At 54.5% G+C, this 18092-nt stretch overlaps 7 protein-coding genes across 7 annotated transcripts; 4 read left to right on the top strand and 3 right to left on the bottom strand.

The window, feature by feature from the left end:
- Positions 1–42: 42 nt before the first annotated feature.
- On the bottom strand, positions 43–892 carry CC84DRAFT_1242218 (uncharacterized protein; the record flags this gene model as incomplete). The annotated part of the gene is made up of 2 exons (XM_018184079.1): positions 43–776; positions 832–892. 2 exons carry the CDS (start codon positions 890–892, stop codon positions 43–45), a joined length of 795 nt encoding a protein of 264 aa, XP_018037489.1.
- A 1347-nt stretch (positions 893–2239) lies between these two features.
- On the top strand, positions 2240–3699 carry CC84DRAFT_1117236 (Metallo-dependent hydrolase; the record flags this gene model as incomplete). The annotated part of the gene is made up of 2 exons (XM_018175487.1): positions 2240–2758; positions 2826–3699. Coding segments are annotated over exons 1-2 (1341 nt in total), but the record flags the coding sequence as incomplete, so codon positions are not given.
- Positions 3700–3821: 122 nt separating this feature from the next.
- CC84DRAFT_1204712 (uncharacterized protein) lies at positions 3822–5394 on the bottom strand. Its single transcript, XM_018181925.1, has 2 exons — positions 4290–5394; positions 3822–4232 (listed from the first exon to the last, which is right to left on the bottom strand). The coding sequence occupies exons 1-2, from the start codon at positions 5266–5268 to the stop codon at positions 3862–3864; spliced, it is 1350 nt and encodes a 449-aa protein (XP_018037491.1). The 5' UTR covers positions 5269–5394; the 3' UTR covers positions 3822–3861.
- Positions 5395–8873: 3479 nt separating this feature from the next.
- CC84DRAFT_1258310 (uncharacterized protein) lies at positions 8874–9463 on the bottom strand (the record flags this gene model as incomplete). The annotated part of the gene is made up of 3 exons (XM_018184816.1): positions 9268–9463; positions 9045–9182; positions 8874–8987 (listed from the first exon to the last, which is right to left on the bottom strand). The coding sequence occupies exons 1-3, from the start codon at positions 9388–9390 to the stop codon at positions 8874–8876; spliced, it is 375 nt and encodes a 124-aa protein (XP_018037492.1). The 5' UTR covers positions 9391–9463.
- Positions 9464–9621: 158 nt separating this feature from the next.
- CC84DRAFT_1216126 (uncharacterized protein) lies at positions 9622–9967 on the top strand (the record flags this gene model as incomplete). Its single annotated transcript, XM_018182772.1, has 2 exons — positions 9622–9821; positions 9883–9967. The coding sequence occupies 2 exons, from the start codon at positions 9622–9624 to the stop codon at positions 9965–9967; spliced, it is 285 nt and encodes a 94-aa protein (XP_018037493.1).
- Positions 9968–10739: 772 nt separating this feature from the next.
- On the top strand, positions 10740–11112 carry CC84DRAFT_1163361 (uncharacterized protein). The gene has a single exon (XM_018178247.1). It carries the CDS (start codon positions 10773–10775, stop codon positions 10995–10997), a length of 225 nt encoding a protein of 74 aa, XP_018037494.1. The 5' UTR covers positions 10740–10772; the 3' UTR covers positions 10998–11112.
- A 3398-nt stretch (positions 11113–14510) lies between these two features.
- Positions 14511–17288, top strand: CC84DRAFT_1088777 (area protein; the record flags this gene model as incomplete). Its single annotated transcript, XM_018174274.1, has 3 exons — positions 14511–14861; positions 14943–15350; positions 15408–17288. 3 exons carry the CDS (start codon positions 14511–14513, stop codon positions 17286–17288), a joined length of 2640 nt encoding a protein of 879 aa, XP_018037495.1.
- Between the last annotated feature and the right edge of the window lie 804 nt (positions 17289–18092).

An 18092-nucleotide genomic window follows, 5' to 3' on the forward strand; every position in this document is an offset into this window, starting at 1 on the left:
GAATACTCCTTCAGATGATGACTAAAATATAAGAGTCCAATATCAACCTGTTGCTCCCTTGGCTAGGGGTGTGCAGTCTCCGTCGCTAGTCTTTCCAAGGAGATTAGGCGAATGATCCTCACACTTATTAGGCCACGTCGCTGGTCCAGGTGGAGTGTAGCTCCGTAGCGGAGGCCAGTACATATTGACGAGAATGCCCGCGTCGCTCGTCGAGTAGCCGCCTGGGAACTTGATGATTGGACCAGGAGTGCCACTACTCGCGCCGCCTGTGACATCAAGTTGCGCACAGCCGATGTAGAACTGCGCGCCGCCGACTGTTGAAGCGCCGTGCAGCGCGAGACCCTCTGCGCGCATGAGATACTGACCATTGGGGAGGCTGGTAGGGAGCGTAAAGCTAAAGTCTGAGATGCCGACGTTGTTTGGGAATGGGGCCCAGAAGATTGGATCGTTGGTCAGGTTCGAGGTCGTGAGAGAGTAAACCTTGAACCAATCGCCGTCACCCTGGTAGGTCGCTGCAGTGCTGGGAGCTTTGCTCATGTACACCTGCTGGATGCCAGGATGACCGAAGACGCTGTTGATGCGGAAGCCAATCTGATCTCCAGCCTTCACACTGAGCGTTTTGGTCTTGGCGATGACATCGGCGTCATTGCCGCCCACGTTACACACCATGTCCTTGGAAGAGATGTCCTGCACTGGGCTGTTGCTATTCTTTGTGGATCGTACATATTGATAGGCTCCAGTGTCTTTGCCGTTGAGTAGGACCGATTCGTAGTTCCCTACCAGACGAACGGTCAATCAACGTCAAGCAAAAAGTTGTATTCGTGTACGTACAGTGAGCCAGAGCTGTGGACGAGATGGCAACAAGTGTCACGAAAGTGCTTTGCCAGCGCATGATGACGACTAGATGGATTCGGTGTAGGTTCAGAGGGAACGTCCTGGCTCTCCCTACGTTCGGCTTTTGCTTTATTATAGACAAACGCTCTCCAAATGATTCACTATTCAAAAGCAATATATATCGCGATGGCTGCTTGACGCCGGCATGGGAGCCGCACCAGAAGGGTTCAGGATGTCTTCTCGTAACATTACCACCAATGGCCCGCAGTATACAGGTGTTACATACTATAATATTCTGATAGTGATCTACAGTACCACTCAGCCATTAATCCCTAGTTCAGCTAGCAACTTGATGACTTTCAGATCATGAAGACTGGCATTGGTCACCGTATAGAACATTTCGAAGTCGGGTGCAAATTTTTCCGTGGCTAAATGAAAACTACCCTAGTTTTACACAGCCATGTTTCGTAACCGGGAAAATGGTGTCGCTCTCCCGCCTTGAGACCGGGTCAAATGATAGCCGCTTATGTATAGGTAAGCGAATATGAAGAATGGCTTGCTCTTACACGCGGTGGAAGGCTTCAATGTAGCACTCGCGCTTTGCTACCAGATCACAACTCTTAGTCAGCTCTCGCTCGTGCGAATTCGCGTCAACTGCGAGGGCTTCAACGAGCCCCCTGCCTTTCGACTCACTTTTCGGGCTTGAGGGCCAGTAAGCAAGTACAATCGAGATCACGTCCCACACAACTCTGCTGTATCATGTTTTCCACTCCGAGTCCGCAATGACATATGGTAATCCAGTTGTGGAGGATGCCAATAGACCATGAAGAAGTGGTAGAATCGCCAAAAGTATCAAATATGTACTGCATCTTCCGGGAGACCTGTCGAAAAGCCGGCGTAGTGTATGCGGGAGGTAGTGACCCCTCTTTTTAAAGCTATGATACTGGAGCAGAATATAAATGCATTGTGGCGCCAGTGGAATAAAAAGGCCTTGGGGGAAGGCGTGATATAACATATATGTGAGCGTCGGTACTCTTTCCATGAGCTTTCTGATTGTTGACATGTAAATATCCACGAAGTGGTGTCCAGTAAAAAGGTAGACAAATAACGATTGTCGGCTCATCAATGCGTTCTCTCCATAGGCCAAGACCGAGTTGGCAATCGGCAGCGCCGGTATTGAAATTACAGATCGATGCAGAGGCCGATACGAGAAGGCCAAACGTAAAGAAATGATTTCGGCTCCTTCTAGTAGAGGTAGCTTTTCGATAAGAACAGTGCAGTAGGTAGACAACTGCAAACGCATGTCCTGGAGTGAGCTTCATGGCGGGGCAACTAGCGGCCGAACTAGTCCGCGATCGCTCCTACCTCTATAGCTTACGGGATTTCCCATCGTAACGTCAAATGAATGCAATTTTCTGCGCCCATAGGCACCCCACCTGGCAATCTTGTCATTGAACATGACATCGAAGGTTTTCCACGGTGCGATCGTCCATTCCATCAGCCTGGGTGAACTCGAGGTCATCGAGAATGGCACGCTTATCGTGGATGCGGACGGCGTGATAGTCGCACTCGAGAAGTCCTGCGACGAGGCTGTGTCCATCCCCGGTGCCGAAGTATACCATCTGGCGCCCGGAGAAATCCTGATTCCCGGCTTCGTCGATACGCACAACCACGCGCCGCAATGGCCAATGCGTGGTCTAGGACAAGGCCTACACATCCTCGAATGGCTGGATCAAGTCACCTTTCCCGTGGAAGCACGTTTCGCGGATGCCGAATATGCCCGCAAGACGTATGAGAACACTGTCTCCGACTTCTTAAGGCAAGGTATCACGACCGCTTCGTACTATGGCTCGCGGCATGCTGAGGCAACGCGCATCTTGGCTGAGATATGTCTTGAGAAGGGGCAGCGGGCGTTCGTCGGCAAGTAAGTGGAACAAAATAAATTGGGCTCAATTATTCCCTGTCCATAACGCTTGTTAAGTTGTGCCTAGATGTAACATGGACCGCAATGCACCCGAGTACATATGCGAGCAAAGTGCTGAAGTTTCCCTGCGCGAGACTTGGGACTGCGTCGCGCATATTCGACAACTACCGGGATGCAGTGACCCAGAGTATGCACTGGTAAAACCCGTTCTGACTCCTCGATTTGCAATATGCTGTACACCCAAATTGCTCAGAGGCCTGGGCGACATGATGAACGCCGACACCGACCTTGCCATGCAGACACACTTCAACGAGGCCCAACAGGAGATCGACGCAACCAGAGAATTGTTCCCAGATCTTGCCGCGAGAAGCGAGGCTGATCTATATGAAAGCTTCGACCTTCTGGGGCGAAGATCCATTCTCGCACACTGCACCATCATGACCGACTACGACAAAGAGCGGTTGAAGGCGCTGGAGTGCGGTGTTGCCCATTGCCCGATCGCGAACATGACAGTCGGGGGTGGCTTTATGGTTGCTCCTGTACGGGACTTTATGCGGCGCGGGATCAAGGTTGGGCTTGGTACGGACAGTGGTGGTGGATGGGCGTCGCAGATGCTGTCTGTCATCCGGCAGACCATGATTGCTTCGAACGCCCAAGAGGTCATGTCTCAGGGTGCGGACAGAGGGCTTACGTTGGAGGAGGTTTTTTATCTTGCCACTTTGGGAGGTGCGCAGGTACTGTGTCTTGATGACCAGATTGGGAATTTCAAGGTCGGCAAACAGTTCGATGCATCGTGGATCACGACCACGACGGGGTTGCAATCTGCAATGACACCGCGCGAGGAGGGCGATTCGGTCCGCACAATCTTTGAGAAGTACGTCATGTCTGGTGACGACCGCAACATATCACATGTGTATGTGCGTGGTCGTAGAGTAGCTGGGTTTTGTAAGTAGTATTTGGAAGTCCGGCATTGGCTGGAGGAAGGAGCTTGGGTGACAGCATGATGCAACGAAGATACCGGACTCGACACGCCATCACGTTATCGCTCGCAACGCTCAATTATGGATATGCACAACCGTGAAGATTCAATTCCGTGTCCATACTCAGCTGGTTGCGACGACAGCGTCTACCACTTTTCTCGGCCTATCTAACATCTTGCCTCTTTCATCTGTTACCCTCACCAGCCCTGGACTGACCACCATTCCCCTTCTGCCCACGTCCTCCCACACCCACTCATACAGGTACGGTTGTCCGAAGAGCCACAAACTCAGATCTAAAGCATTGTTTATAACGTCTACTAGATTCTCGTCCTTGTCTTGGTCGGCATAGGCGGGATTTGCCCAGGGGAAGAAAGTGAGCGCGAAGTGCTCGGCTGCTTCGCGGATGTCGGATTGGCGGGATTGGAGGGAAGAGATGGGAGGTGCGTACAAATGCGCAGCGAGGCGTTTGTAGAGGATGTAGGCGGCTTGGTCATCTGTTTCACTTGCATGTCAGTAAAGGAAATGCTGGGTGCGATACGGAGTGATCTGACCGGGTGATTCGAAAGAGCGTTCGTCCTGCCTTAGACCTGCAACCTCGGCGGGGAACAGAGTGGACTGTTGCTCCGCTTCCGGCGCTATGATACTCAAAAGATAGCCAACGAGAGCGTGCTTAATCGCTATCGTAGGCATGGACGAGTGCTCCAGCTCTTCAGCAAGATTCACGGACGAATCGCAGAATTTCTTGAGATCATTTCCCATGCTCGGCGTCAATGTAGCATGTACATTGCGGTAGAAATCGTTTACGTGTTGGAGAATCTGACCAAATACTGCGGTGACTCTGCTTTTGACTGCCTGTTCGTCTGCAGCTGGTGGCAGCACGGCAGCTAGGAAGTCCGAAGAATGCGATAAATCAGAGAGATCGACACCGCGATTTGTCGGGAGAATGGCGGCCGCGAGGACAGGCGGGGGGCCAACTTGTGAGATCTGGACGTACGAAGGTTGTTCTCCCTTTGATATGAAATTCGTGGACGACTCGCTGTGTCCGTGCCGCGACGGTCTTCGGCGCTTGAACAGCACGAAGGCAGCAAAGAATGCAATGGCAGCACCGACAATGGCTGTCGCGACTGCAATGCCTGCTACAGCTCCTGGAGACATACCTCCTCCCCCACCTGATCCATTGTTTCCATTTGCTGTACCTGCAGCAACACTTGGTACACTCGTCTCGACTGCGATGGTTGGTTCGGCGGTCGACCCAGATACTGTGGTAGCTAGAACAGTTACGTGTCGTATCGAGCTTGACTCTAGTGGCTTGGTTGCCTCTGGCTTCGTGTTGTCGTCTGTCTGCACTGGCTTTCCGTCGTCAGCGGTGCGCGTCGTCTTCGTAGTCTTCGGTTTGCCCTCGTCGCCGGCACCATTTGTCGGATTAGGGAAGAACACATCCGTTGGCTCAGTGTCAGCACCAGACGTCGGCACTGCGCCTGATACTTCCAAACAGGTGGCAGGGTCCGTGTAACATGTCCAGTGGCTCATCTTTCGCAGCACATATTCGGTCCCCAAGGCTCACGATGAATTCAAATCGACAACGTCAACGTTGTAAGCTCAGAAACCTCGAAGAGAGAGCCTCGAGAAAAGTGAGGGGACAAGTATCCACACTTACGTGCGCGCATGCTCGCAGCTGATCGCACGCCGTGTAATCCTTCGTGCGCGATCCCTGCGGCTGAGCTTCTAAGCCTCACGGGTGTTCCGCATTGAGCATTTTAGCATCCCAGCTTTCCGCCCCAAGTGCGGACTAGCGATACACGAAAGTCCCATGAGGTATCGGGCCATTGGTGCGGAGCGTGTCGTACGTCTCGCATGTTTCGTGAGAGAGGGATCGCTGGGCGCTCGTATTTTAAGATCGGACGGGCTAGTGTGGTTGCGGTTACTGAACGCTGTGAAAGGAAGCGCCAGCCTCGTTGAGGCCTCCGGCGTTTTCCACTCCTTGATAACCATCAAACACTATCACGAAATTGGCTTTGACAGGCTTGTTGCTGATCTCCACCTTTGTACTTCGCGCGAAAGCGCAGCAGTGGCTTGAGGCTGCGAAAGAAAGTGTCAATCACCGACACAAAGGTCCAATTTATTGTTAGATGGATGGCGCATGTACAGCGGACCTCAGTTGTCGCACTCTTTCGGCTTGAACCAGTCAGAAGGCATACGCTTACCCACACAGTCCGATGTTTCTATTGCCCGTGCCTCTCGGGCGAAGTCAGCGACCTCAAGATGGGGCTCTGCATAATTTAAGCCTTCGTCATCGGTAGCGATGTTTACCCGCTGGTGCTGCTTGGAGAATCTTCGTCTGAAGGCAATGAATGCCTGGTTCATTGCTACATATTATATCTACAATACAGATACCAAACCGCGGATGTTACTTGGGATCGCGACGGAGGTCGCGTATCGCAAGTGCACTAGTCGGACTTGAGTGTACTCCTTTTGAAACTTCTTGGCATTGAGTTCCGAAGAGGAACCTGTCTGTTCCTAAACAGTCGAACACATAGGCGATTTGAAGAATCGTGATGATCATCCAGCACGACCTGAACGCACATAAAGTTATAGCTCAAGTAAAACAAAACTAAATTTGGACAAAGCGGCTTCGTCTCACCTGCTTTGGAACACCCTAGTATGGCGCGCGTACATAATTCGCTTTTTGTTGCCGGACATGTGGACGCTATGGTTACAGGCTTCCCAGAGTTGTATACATTCGGCCAAACCACACGGTGATATTGTTTTGGTCGCAATCAGTCAAGAGCGCGACATTTGTTCCACTGTCCTCACCGCACCCATCCTGCTGCAACCCCCGGGGACGGTGACATGTATTTGTGGTGAGGATGCACGTCCACAGGTTGCCGGGGTCGTGGGTTGGACGTGGGTGGCTGCTCGTCGCGGATATATTGCCAATCAAGACATCCTCTCATAGCTTCTGCGCGACTAGGGTGAGTAAGTTATCGTTAGGTCTCGTAGTGGCTGACAATCTGAACTATATTTCGGTTTGCTAGGAGATATTGGGATCGACCATGGAATAATGTTCTTTTGACTGTGTTATACACCGAGTTCTCACAAGCATCTGTACTCTAGAAATCCAGTTTCTTTGTGTCAGCCACTGTGTCTGGTGTAGTTGTACACAAGGGATTCGGAGAGGCACTGCGCCGTGGGAAGGCGCACGAGTCCGAACATGGTTAAGAGCTGCAAGATGTTCTATATATCGCCCAAGATGTAATCTTGTAGGGCGGCCCTAAGGTTAAATTTTCAAGACCGATATTCATGCTTCAGAAGCGCACGAAGGACACACTGTCCTCGACCCAAACATGATAATGGCCAAGACCTGGGAGACTCGAAAGTTTCCTTGATGAGGTTTAACGCCATCTCACCATACGTCCCTGAGCAGATCCTGCGCAGAGAATTTGTGGATCAACGTCTGATGGGGTGCTGTGTCGGGTTGGTTGATGAGCGCTGCGGAGCTTGACGGCCAGATATACGTAAGTCCAATTTCCCATGTCTTCATCTTGCCCCAGTGCTCCAACCAGTGCGAGAGCTGCGCAAAAGCATAGTGATCGTTGCGAGATCTGGATTATGCGGAATAACAAGTCCATTGACGGTATATCATACTCGATCAATATAGATCGTGTCCCTCAATACAAAGATCCTTAAGGAATAAATTCGATCCCGTTCACGGGGGCATTGCTTGCCACAGTGTTGCGACACCAGGTGAAGAAGGCATAGGCGGCTATGTACCCTAGCCCAATGACGCCTGCCTTCCCACCTATAATCGTTTGCTAAAGCTCAGATCCGATAGAGGAATATTTTTGGCCATGTGCTAGGATACCAGCCGAGCTCGAACCTTTCTCGAGTAGCTCGAAGTCGATCTTCTTCAGCAAGCTGATTGAGATCTAGCTCAGCCGTTCCCAAGAGTAGGACTACACGCCGCACTACCGCCAGTTCTTGGGCAATCCAGGCACGGCTGCAGTAGGTTTCCACTGCCTGGAAGAATCGACTATGATGATAGGTCATCCCGGTCTGACGATGTGTACTCTGGAACACAAGCGCTTCTTCTCGTTCAGAGTCGCAGCGTACTTTGCGTCGACTTGCAAGTCCCATAGACCGGCGAAAAATGGGCAATTGATCCAAATTCCCTGCAAGATAAACTTAAGCAGTACCTCGACTGAGTTGACGCTGGTTTTCTTGAATGAACTCGACCTGTTCATCGGCTCGATGAGTCTGTAGCAGCACAGACTGAGAATGTTCAAAAGCAAAACGCAAAGACGATGGCCCTTCCACGGGATGGTCATCTTTACAGACTACCCCTCCAGACAAGACGCATGCCGAGATGACACTTAGAACGATGGCCTTGGGGCACTTGCATCATTTCCAATTCAAAGTCAAATCGAAACTGTGGCGTCGCCGTTCCTTTCACTGTGTCATAGGTTTGTACGCATATACCAACAAGTTCCAACTTGACAACATCACTACCACTGATGCCAGGGAGTCATAACCCAAAGTACGTTGATGTGCCGAGGAGAGACCATATTCGCACCTCGCTGGCCGCTGTCTGTAACCAAAGTTCGATAGACAGCGAGTCTGCATGTGAGATCCGAGCACAGCCTGCATTATGGGAGTAGCTCTTGCTCTTGTTGCTCTGTCAGACAGCGAGCGACCTGCAGAGCATATCGTCCAGCGAGGTATGACCGTCGAATCGTCTTGCGAGACTCATAGCTTAAAACGCCGAAGGCTTTGGTTGCGGTGGCTGTCTTTGCCGGAATGGATGTTCATGCCCGGAATGTAGCGTCCAGTAAGTTCGCCCGGACAGCTCCCGGTATGTACGCGGATATCGAGGGATGTTCTGGCGCGACATGTGATATGAGCAATCGGGCCGGTTGGCGTGCTAGGCGGCAGCATCGAACTATGAGCACGTGGTAGCCGTCTGGAGGTGGGCCAAAGGAGCATAGCGTGACCGACTTCAATGTCTCCTTCTAGATCCTTTCCGGTAGATCAACGGCCGGTACGAGCAATACTTCGCTGGGGGGAGATGCCGAGCTTGTACCGAAATTTCGTAGTTCAAAGAGGTGCTCCGCGCACCTTTGCTGGAGAGAATGGTCGCATCAGCGGTGGAACCGGATGTTGACCGAACCAGATTCATTTCCAAGACGGTGTGTCTTCGCCACAAGGACAAGGTGCGCTTCGGCGACGTAGAACCCCGTGGTGTGCAGCTTGCTCTTTGCGGATGCGTTTGAGCACTATCGCGGCGAGCTCCGACGGTTGTTTTCACCAACCTGCTCACCCCTCTTCTTCGCCTGGAAGTTTTCCAATTTGCGTTCCAGCTCCTTCTTTGTGCGTTCCCATTCTTCGATGAGTGATTGGTAGTGCGCAATCTTTTCATCGGCCGAGATGGTCGCGATTCGCTTTTGTGCCTATAGCAGTGCGTCAGCTATATGTGGACAATAGATTGGTGATGAGTGGGCGATATCATTGGGCCGGATGACAATGAGAACTTACCTGGGTCTTCTCATAGCTGCTCTTCAAGTCGGCTCCGTAAAGGGCGCCAGTGACGGTGATGGCAGCTACGGAGCCAGTAAGGATCCATCGTCGAACAGCCTGAACAGTCTGCGGTGCGGCCATGATTGCAGTTGCGGATGCGCTGAATGCCCGGTGAAGGCGCGAGGTCCAGTCTCAGTGATGAGCGCGTCGTGCTGGAGCGTAAAATTGGTCTGGGCGGACAAGGTCGCGTTCCTGCCAAGTCTTCTCCACCGCGGCTTCCTGCCGCGTTTATGTCCCCCCACCTGCTCCCCAAACAACACACAACAACGTACGACAATTCCACGCACAGCAGCCCAACCGTAGCCTCCAGACATGTCCAACCTTCCGCGCTCCCAGAATTCTTCGTCTTCCCGCCTCAGCACCGTTCCCTCTCAAAAGCCCCGCCAGATATCGCACCTGCAGGCACAGCTCGCGCAATTGACGGCCAACATGGCGGATTTGGAGAGCTTGGTGGGAATGACCGCCAGACAGGCGCAAGACATGCGCGGATTGGGCGGATATGCAGGAGCAATGTCAGTCGGTCTAAACAGGAACATCTGTGCCCGGTGCTGGTGCTAATGCGTGGCTGTCTAGGTTCATGTCGGCGAGCAAAGTCTTGGGTGAAGAGACGGTGAAGGGATCCGATGAATCTCCTAAGCGTGGGGATCAGGACAAGTGAAGGAGATACGAGAGGGAGATACGTATCTAATCACGCAGACACGCACGCGAGGCCGTATCAAGGGACGGTGGCCGAACACGCACACGCCGGTCGGGAAGCGATGACCACATCAAGGAAACACCATGGCACAGGCGTGTTCTGGAGCAGGAGAAAGGATCGAGCGTCCAAGTGAGAGATTGGAAGAACCGTGCCCTTAGGATATGGCCAGGCGTGGAAGGCAGATGTGAAGCCAGCTTGTGAACGTGGCGCAATTGCGACCATGCTGTTCAACGGCCCGGGTCGGAGCGTGCAGTGCTTGTTTGCGCACTGTTACTGTTCAATGAGCAATATTTGCAACCTCTTGCCGTCGGCCATCCGTGCCATTGTTACCCATGGCATCTCAGCCAATGCACAGATAACTAAGTTATGCTTCTCCGGCGACAAGACCAAGAATCCAGCAGTTGTCGCATCTCTTATCTCGGCAGAACACATCACACAGGATCCAAACTAGCTAGCCCGAGTATACAGCTGCAAGACACTCTCACCGCATGTAGATAACGTCCCAAGATAGGCAGCTCAGGCCAACGAGCGGTGACATGATCGTCAACCCTGTCCCACCACGCGTGTTTTGCATCAAACACAGAGCCTATCCGGGGAGACTGTGAGCCCTGGACTGTCCCTATTGGCATATGCTTGGCTGGGATGGCGTTATCATGTATCAATTTCGCAAAGATAAGACGTGATCGCGGGGCCGTGCAACATCTCTCCCTTCCCCAGGCCTTGCGCTTTGCGTATAAATTAATCGTCGCGCCCGTCTCTACCAAAGATGCCGCAGAGGCTTTCGTGGTCTCGGTTACCGCTTCCGCTCGCCCTTGCCGCCGCTCCGCTGCTCTCCAGTACCTGCAGCAACACGCCAAGCCTCGACATCGATTTAGGAAGTAATTGGGCGAGGGAGAGAAAAATGTTACTTGAACTTTGGTGGATGCTTGAGGATGGCAAGGGGCTTTCAGTATACTCGGTTTCATCGAACACGTCTCAACGTCCGGCCTAATCGTCAAAACACCTCCCGCTTCTACTACTGGTTGCGATACAGCACCCGCGAGCCCACCTGCATACACACAGACGCCCACGCGTACGGAACCAATACGATCGACCATGATGCGTCCAACAGGCTTTGGCAGACGACACCACTTTCAAAGGGTAGGTCTGTCTTGTGGCTCAACCTTGTAGCTTGTGGGGCCAATCTCCTGTCACATACATACCAGTGTGGAAAGAACAACAATGTTGTCGAGTCTTCACACCTGACGCGAATACAACAATTTCACTGTGATTAGATGGACTGCAGCTACAGGTAGATCTTAGTGTCGAGTGTGTTGCCCTTGTGAAAATGGAGGGATGAGCGGTCACGCAGCACGCGACCAAGGGGTATGCCGTCGTTGCAAGGGTCGGTCGCGCTTCGCACATATGATTTCGCCATCAAATCAAATGTGCTGATCGGGTGAGGATATCTTTTCGACGTTGCCACACCCCACGGGCCAAGACGGTAACCCCACCATCCCACGACCCTGATCGGGGTTTAGGCGAGCAGCAAGTCTCTGTAACAGGCCGGAACAATTGCTCGATATCCGCTGTTGTCACGCGGGAACGAACCCAAGCTGGTGTTCAAGCGCCCGTACCCGTCGGTCTAGAGCGAAGTGTCAGCGGCCGAAGTTGTTTTGGTAGACTTCCGGACATCTTGACTCCGCTGAGCACAGGGACAAGCACAGCCGAAGCACTATATCTGCGCTCGAAAAACAAAATTAATTCTTGCTGAACCAGCAACACCACAGCACCTCTGGCGGTTGCATACTATGCATCCCTCTCCAGACAGACCCTTCGAGTTCGTCATCACCTAGGCGGTTTCCATCGGCCTGCCGCTTAACGCTTCGACCGCACATCCCTGAGCTTTCTGCAAGTCAGCGCAAGGGGGCGGCAGGGATGCCTTGTCACCCCCACGCCGCAATGCACCCGAAAGATCGACGAATTACAGCAGTTTCAAGGAGATAACCTGCGTTGCATACACAGTTGCTGTTGCGCGACACGCATCTCCATGGTGCAAGATCCTCGATCGAGGGTCGATATATCGCAGCACCGAAGAAAGGGATTTGTATGCATTAGTGTCCGGTAGCATGTGAAAGTCCACGCGACGCTTGAAAGCTAGAATAGGGACCGGCTGATCGCTAACGCTGGTGGGTTAGCCGCACGCGACATGAATGCGCCACGTCCGTGCTGTAGATTCAGGGATCGGTGCAATGGAACCCAACATGAATAAGGTCCTTCACCTTCCTCAGCAATAGAAACGTGCATCCAAGTCAATGCCCCAACCTGGTTGGACCAATGAACCCGGCACCTTATGAATCAGAGTCGATGTGGCGGCGCCCGCTGGACGTGTATCTCGAAACGGCTAAAGGCCCATGTTGCGGCCATCGGTCCGCCTGGTAAATTAGATGAGATGAGCCGACCATGTACGTACGATTGTTTCCTCCATGGGAATATAGCTCGAATAGGCTCGATTGTTACACAAGCGTGGACCTTGTGTAGATCGAATTTTTGTTCGCGGCCAATTGCGCACGTGAATGGGCGTGCATCTCGGTGCAACAACATGTAGACATTCCTACGGCAGCAGGCGCTTGTAGGAGGAACACCATGTGTACTGTATAATACGCGTAACACACGATAAGCTCCACTGTAATAGTCCATCTGTACATGAGCTATACCCGCTTTTGCCTTTGCGAGATGCGCTATGGTGCTGATACTAAGTGGACATCTAAGGTGAACCCTTTACAAGGGCTGCAGCGGACCGCAGGCGTAACACGGTCGCATGAGACCAGGCCGTCTATTGAAGGCCTATGCGGTCTCCGCCCGGCTTCGGGGTTTCGTACCTTGTTCGGATGGGCTTCTAGCTTTGATGCAGGGCTATCGTCAGTAATGCGACGTTCGTCAGCAGTTGAGCCCATGTTTTGCAAGCATGCTCGCGTGCGGTGGGCCAGGAAGCAATAAAGAGTGGATCCTGTAATGGTTGGAGGCACGGGAAATGTAGGGAGCGAAGTTGAAGCAGGGCGAAGTCGGAAGAGCTTGGGAGTGCGCGTACGCTAGCATCTTGTACTAAAATAATTCGATGTGGCGCGCAGCCTTGCTGGCGGCGTGCGTCATTGCTGAGAGACACACACAGTGTGGGATGCCGCTCCGTGCGGTTCTTACCTGTCCTTTTGGGGGGGTGAAGACAGGGCCTGCGTGTGCCGTCAGCTTGCCAAAGCTGTAGACAGACACGACATTTCTGCAGCATCCCAAGGTATTCAGTTTGGATGCTCATCAGGATGTCGCAGCGCAGCACCGCGATCGGCGAGGAAAGTGGAGCGAAGCACTGCCGTCGACGGCCAATGGGTGCGACGGTATCCCGCTGAGCCCTGAACCGCGAGTTGGAGCCGGGGCGTCGTGGTGGAGCCTTCAACCCTCGAAGGGACGCTTGCCGTGCAGGAACGGCGGACGTGAGCCGTGGCGTTTGTCGCGTGTCGTCTTTGGAGCTGGCGACGCGGCCGGCAGGATTGTCGCTGCAGGCGATGCTTCTGCGCGGGTCGAGTTGTGCAGTGAACTGGACAGAGGGCGGGGGAGCGTCAGCGAGCACATGGGCAGGCCGCACCTCCACGCTTCTCTCCACGCTGCAGCCGCCACCCAACGCCGAGCCAAAGCTTCGTCCAGGCCCGGAATGCAAATTGGACCCGGGGTCGCACGGAGCAGGCGTCTTCGACGCTGACAGGGAGCCAGCGGCCTCGCGCGCTAACAAGCGGGACAGCTGGGCGCCGTCTCGTCGAGTTGCTGCGCCCAACGCTCAACGGCGACAGTCGACCGAAAGCGCACTGAAGAAGCCAGCAGCGCGACGCCGGCGCCGTCTCTTGCCTGCGCTGGGCTGGCGGCGGACTCACGGTTGAGCTCGCGGGCGGCCACCGTGCATGCCAGCGACGAGTCCAGATTTTTGTGCTGGCAGGGCAGCATCCGCCCGCCTCATGCAAACAGCCACGGCGCTCGTGTGATTAGCCCGTATGCGACCGATGCCCCCACGCTGCACGCGTCCCGGCGTCCCCTCAGCACTCTCCAGTGACTAGCATACTGTCGTCGTAGGGTCAAATGCCACCAAGGGCTGCGTGCTTTCGCTCCGAAGCCAGCGTCACCGCACGTCTGCTGCCGCCGCCTAACCTGTCGCCAAGCGCATAGCTCGCTGCCCGCGTTGCTGCCGGTGCAAGTATCCAGCTGCTAGTCGTTGGAAATTGCACCCTCCCCATTCACTGCTGCCCCGGCCGTCGTCCACCTGGCGTCGCCGTTGTTGATCTCGACAAGTTGAATGCCACCGCGCAACGCCTGAGCAAGAGCGTACTTTGTGCGTGCTGCCGTGCCCGAGGCGCATCTGCGGTACGAGCATACCACACCATAGGTACCTCGTTCCGCATTGATCCATATCCACGTCTCCAGAGCCCGCACCCGCACCCGCACCCGCACCAGCACCCCAACAACGCAACCACCACCACACATGTCGGCGGCGTGGTCTTCGCTGGGCAGCCCCCTCCAGCCCTCGCCCGACCACGACGCCATCCTGGAGGGCTCGCTGCCGCTCTCGCCGCGGGCTGCGGCCGCGCGCCAGGGCGTCCTGGCCGATCCCATTTTCCCAGCCCTCAAGAACGATGCTTACAGCGCGCATATGGAGTCGCCTGAGGAGATGCAGCGCAACGACCCGCTGGGCACCCAGATCTGGAAGCTGTACAGCAAGACCAGGACGCAGCTCCCCAATGCGGAGCGCATGGAGAACTTGACATGGCGGATGATGGCCATGAGCATGCGGCGTGCCGAGCACGAGCGCAATCGAGGGTACGAATGCCGCCATGTGCACTTGAGCGGGCCTCCGCCGCACCCACCCCCGAACGTGGACGTTAACATTGCTGACGATGCTCCTTTGCGCAGCCAGCGCGAACAGATGAGACCCGCGCCAATGGCAGCACCTCCCCGCCCGATGCTGAATACAGCCCCGAGCGGCATTGCGCAACAGCTGCGGCGCTCGGTCGACCAGCAGGCGCACGCCCCGCCGCCCCCCGACCCAAATGCCATGAACCTCGACGACTTCATCCAGCCGTCGTCGGTGGGATCCCCTGCGGGCCTGCCGCCGTCGCCGTCGCCCTCGCAGGACATGCGCGCCTCCGCCGCTACCCCCCAAACAGCCATTCCAATCCGGAAAGCCCACCAGCACCACGAGCAGGACCTCTCGCTCGCCCATGCGTCCGCGCCGTCGGTGCCGCCTGCCCTCCACCGTGACCGCGACACAGAATTTGGCTATGTGCAGCGCCGAGTGCGCAAGACGTCGATTGACGAGCGACGAGTGAGTCCTTATCTATGCCACACCCCGGCTCCACCATGCTAACATGCGCCTTATCAGCCGCCCAAGCGACGAGCAGAAGCTTCTCCCCAGGTGCCTCCCGTCAACAGTACCATGATTCCGAGCAATCCGGACGAAGAAGCTGCCCTCCACCACTACTCGCTCGACCAGTCGTCGCTGCAGCCGCCCTCATTCAGTACCCCGCAGCCCCATGTGCCCTTCAACATCGACACCTCCAACTTCCACATGTCCGAGGACCCCATCATAAGCTCCGCAGGCCCCTTTCAGCAGCAGTTCGGCTTCTCGCCCGTGGGGTCGCCGCTCATGTCTCAGAATGCCTCGTACTCCAACCTCTTCAACGGCACCTCCATGGCGTCCTCGCTCAACTCCACCGACTACTATTCTCCACCCAGCTCCGCCTTCCACTCCACGGTATCGACGCCGCAGCCCCTCCAAGACGAGGGCCAGATGTACTTCGACCGTAACGGCATGGACATCCGCGGCAACAATGCTGGCCACAGCTTTGGACCCCACCGGCCGTCCCAGCTCTCCAACTCGATGCAGCCTCAGTACATTTTCAACCCAAGTAGCATGGGCGACTCCATGTTCAGTGCCATTACAAGCGCCCCCTCCTCTGCGCCATACTCGGCATCTTCGTTTGACCAATCCAGCCACGTCGATCCCACCCAAGTCCTACACAACACCCTCCCCTATCGACAAGAGCACATGCCGTATTCGCGGAACGAGAACATGTTCACTTTTGGCGCAGATTCAGACAACGAGGACGACGAGGGTGCCTTCGCAGACCGAACGATACCAAACCAAGCAGACTATTCATCACCCATGGAAGAGGGCTCAGTCGACTTCAATGCTGGCTTTCAATGGGAGACTGATCTGTCCAACCAGTTTAACCCTATACCCGCTCGCTTCCCTGCAGGTCCGCCACGGAAGACCGTGACTATCGGTCCAACGGAGATGATGCCGTCGCCACAGGATCACTGGGGTGCCAGCAGCAGCTTGGGTCGCACCCATGGCTCAGCAGCGTCCGTCAGCGAGATTCGAAACCGCGGAAACGATCCTCGGCGTCAGAAGATACCCCGCACAAGCTCGACACCTAATGCCGCCGCTTTGGCTCTTCAGGGAATGCATGGCCATTCACAGTCATCGCCCCACACTCCGCCAGAGTCTGGCCTGAGCTCTGCAGCACCCTCGCGGCCAGCCAGTCCCGGGGGCACCAAGCAGGGTGAACAAGGCAGCGCCCCGACAACGTGCACCAACTGCTTCACCCAAACAACGCCGCTCTGGCGGCGTAATCCTGAAGGCCATCCTCTTTGTAATGCATGTGGATTGTTTCTCAAGTTACATGGGGTTGTGCGACCTCTATCACTCAAGACGGATGTGATCAAGAAGCGCAACCGTGGCAGCGGGACGGCCCCTGTGGCAGGGTCTTCGTCGCGAGCGTCTAAAAAATCATCGCGGAAAAATTCCCTTGCGCAGACTCCTGTGTCAACGCCAACGTCCGTCAAAGGCACAGATTCAGAATCACCAAAATCGACTGGCTCAGCTGGGCACGGAGGTTTAGGAAACAGTGTAAACATGGCCGTCTCGCCCGCGAAGCCTGGCGGTGTGGTTCCCATTGCTCCCGGCCCTCCCAAATTACCTCCGAACAGCTTATCCAGCGCAACGCAGGGGCGTGGCGCTAACGTGGCTCCGAAGCGAGCTCGAGGTCAGAGCAAGAGTGGCTCGCAGGAGTTTGAAATGGCAGATGCAGACGACACAAGTGGAAAGGCACCCTCCGGTGTTCGGAAAAAGGAGTCTGTGGTTACTCCGCACATGATACCAAACCAGAATCTCGGCAGTCTCCCCATGGGCGCCATGGGACAAGGCCTTTCGTCGGCTTCCGGGCCCCAGGAATGGGAGTGGCTCACTATGTCTCTCTGATGTACTGGGCTCCTCGTTCGAGAAATATCGACTTCATACGGACGACTGGTACACTCCACACTGCTCAACCACCTGTCCTGGCATCCCATCCCTCCAACATCATATACCCGGCGTTTGAACGGACAAGCTAAGGTCTTGGGCGCTTTCCACACGACTGTTCCTTTATCAACTCACGACTCTTTTGTTCACTTTGATACCTATGATTGTTCTTTTGCATACTCTGCCTGGCCTATGAGTCCACAAGTACTGTACACCTTGGCGACGACAGACTTGGTTGTGAGGCAGATGGAGGAGGCAGGCGCTCCATCGAGCTGCACACCCTAGTGTAATACCACGATGATGCGGGCGTAATAGGGCCTTCCTCCGCTTCATAGCGCCTTATCGATCCGGTCGGTTGTTCACAGCTGTATGAGCACATGATTTCCTGTTGCGCAATGGGCGGTTGCAATGCGCATGTTAATGCTTTGGCGTTCTAATGACGATCGGCTGGGGGGCACATTTAACAGCGGAGATGATGTCTTGCGCAGCGAATTGGCATTTCTTTTACAGCGCGTGTCTATAGAAGAGTGGGGAGTTTGATATCCTGGGACAAATTTGCGAGCGTGAACGTGAGGTTTAGACAGAATTAATCTTTACACATTTTCGATCCTGATTATGCGCCATCAATGTATCTACTTCAAGTACTCGTTCATGAGCACAACATTCCAATTTTGATTCAGTCATGTATGTGTGTTGACGTGTGTGATTGCATGTCTGTGTTGCGTAAACAGCTCTTACTAGCCTCGTGTACCTACTGTGTATGTC

This window comes from Paraphaeosphaeria sporulosa (assembly GCF_001642045.1).
Source record: "Paraphaeosphaeria sporulosa strain AP3s5-JAC2a unplaced genomic scaffold CC84scaffold_4, whole genome shotgun sequence".
NCBI lineage: Eukaryota > Fungi > Ascomycota > Dothideomycetes > Pleosporales > Didymosphaeriaceae > Paraphaeosphaeria > Paraphaeosphaeria sporulosa.

Coding starts and splice junctions, on each gene's coding strand:
- CC84DRAFT_1204712 (XM_018181925.1), bottom strand. CDS start 5,268: ATGAGCCACTGGACATGTTACACGGACCCTGCCACCTGTTTGGAAGTA. Junction 4,233..4,289: donor ACGCTCTTTCGAATCACCCG/GTCAGATCACTC, acceptor CAAGTGAAACAG/ATGACCAAGCCGCCTACATC.
- CC84DRAFT_1163361 (XM_018178247.1), top strand. CDS start 10,773: ATGCCGCAGAGGCTTTCGTGGTCTCGGTTACCGCTTCCGCTCGCCCTT.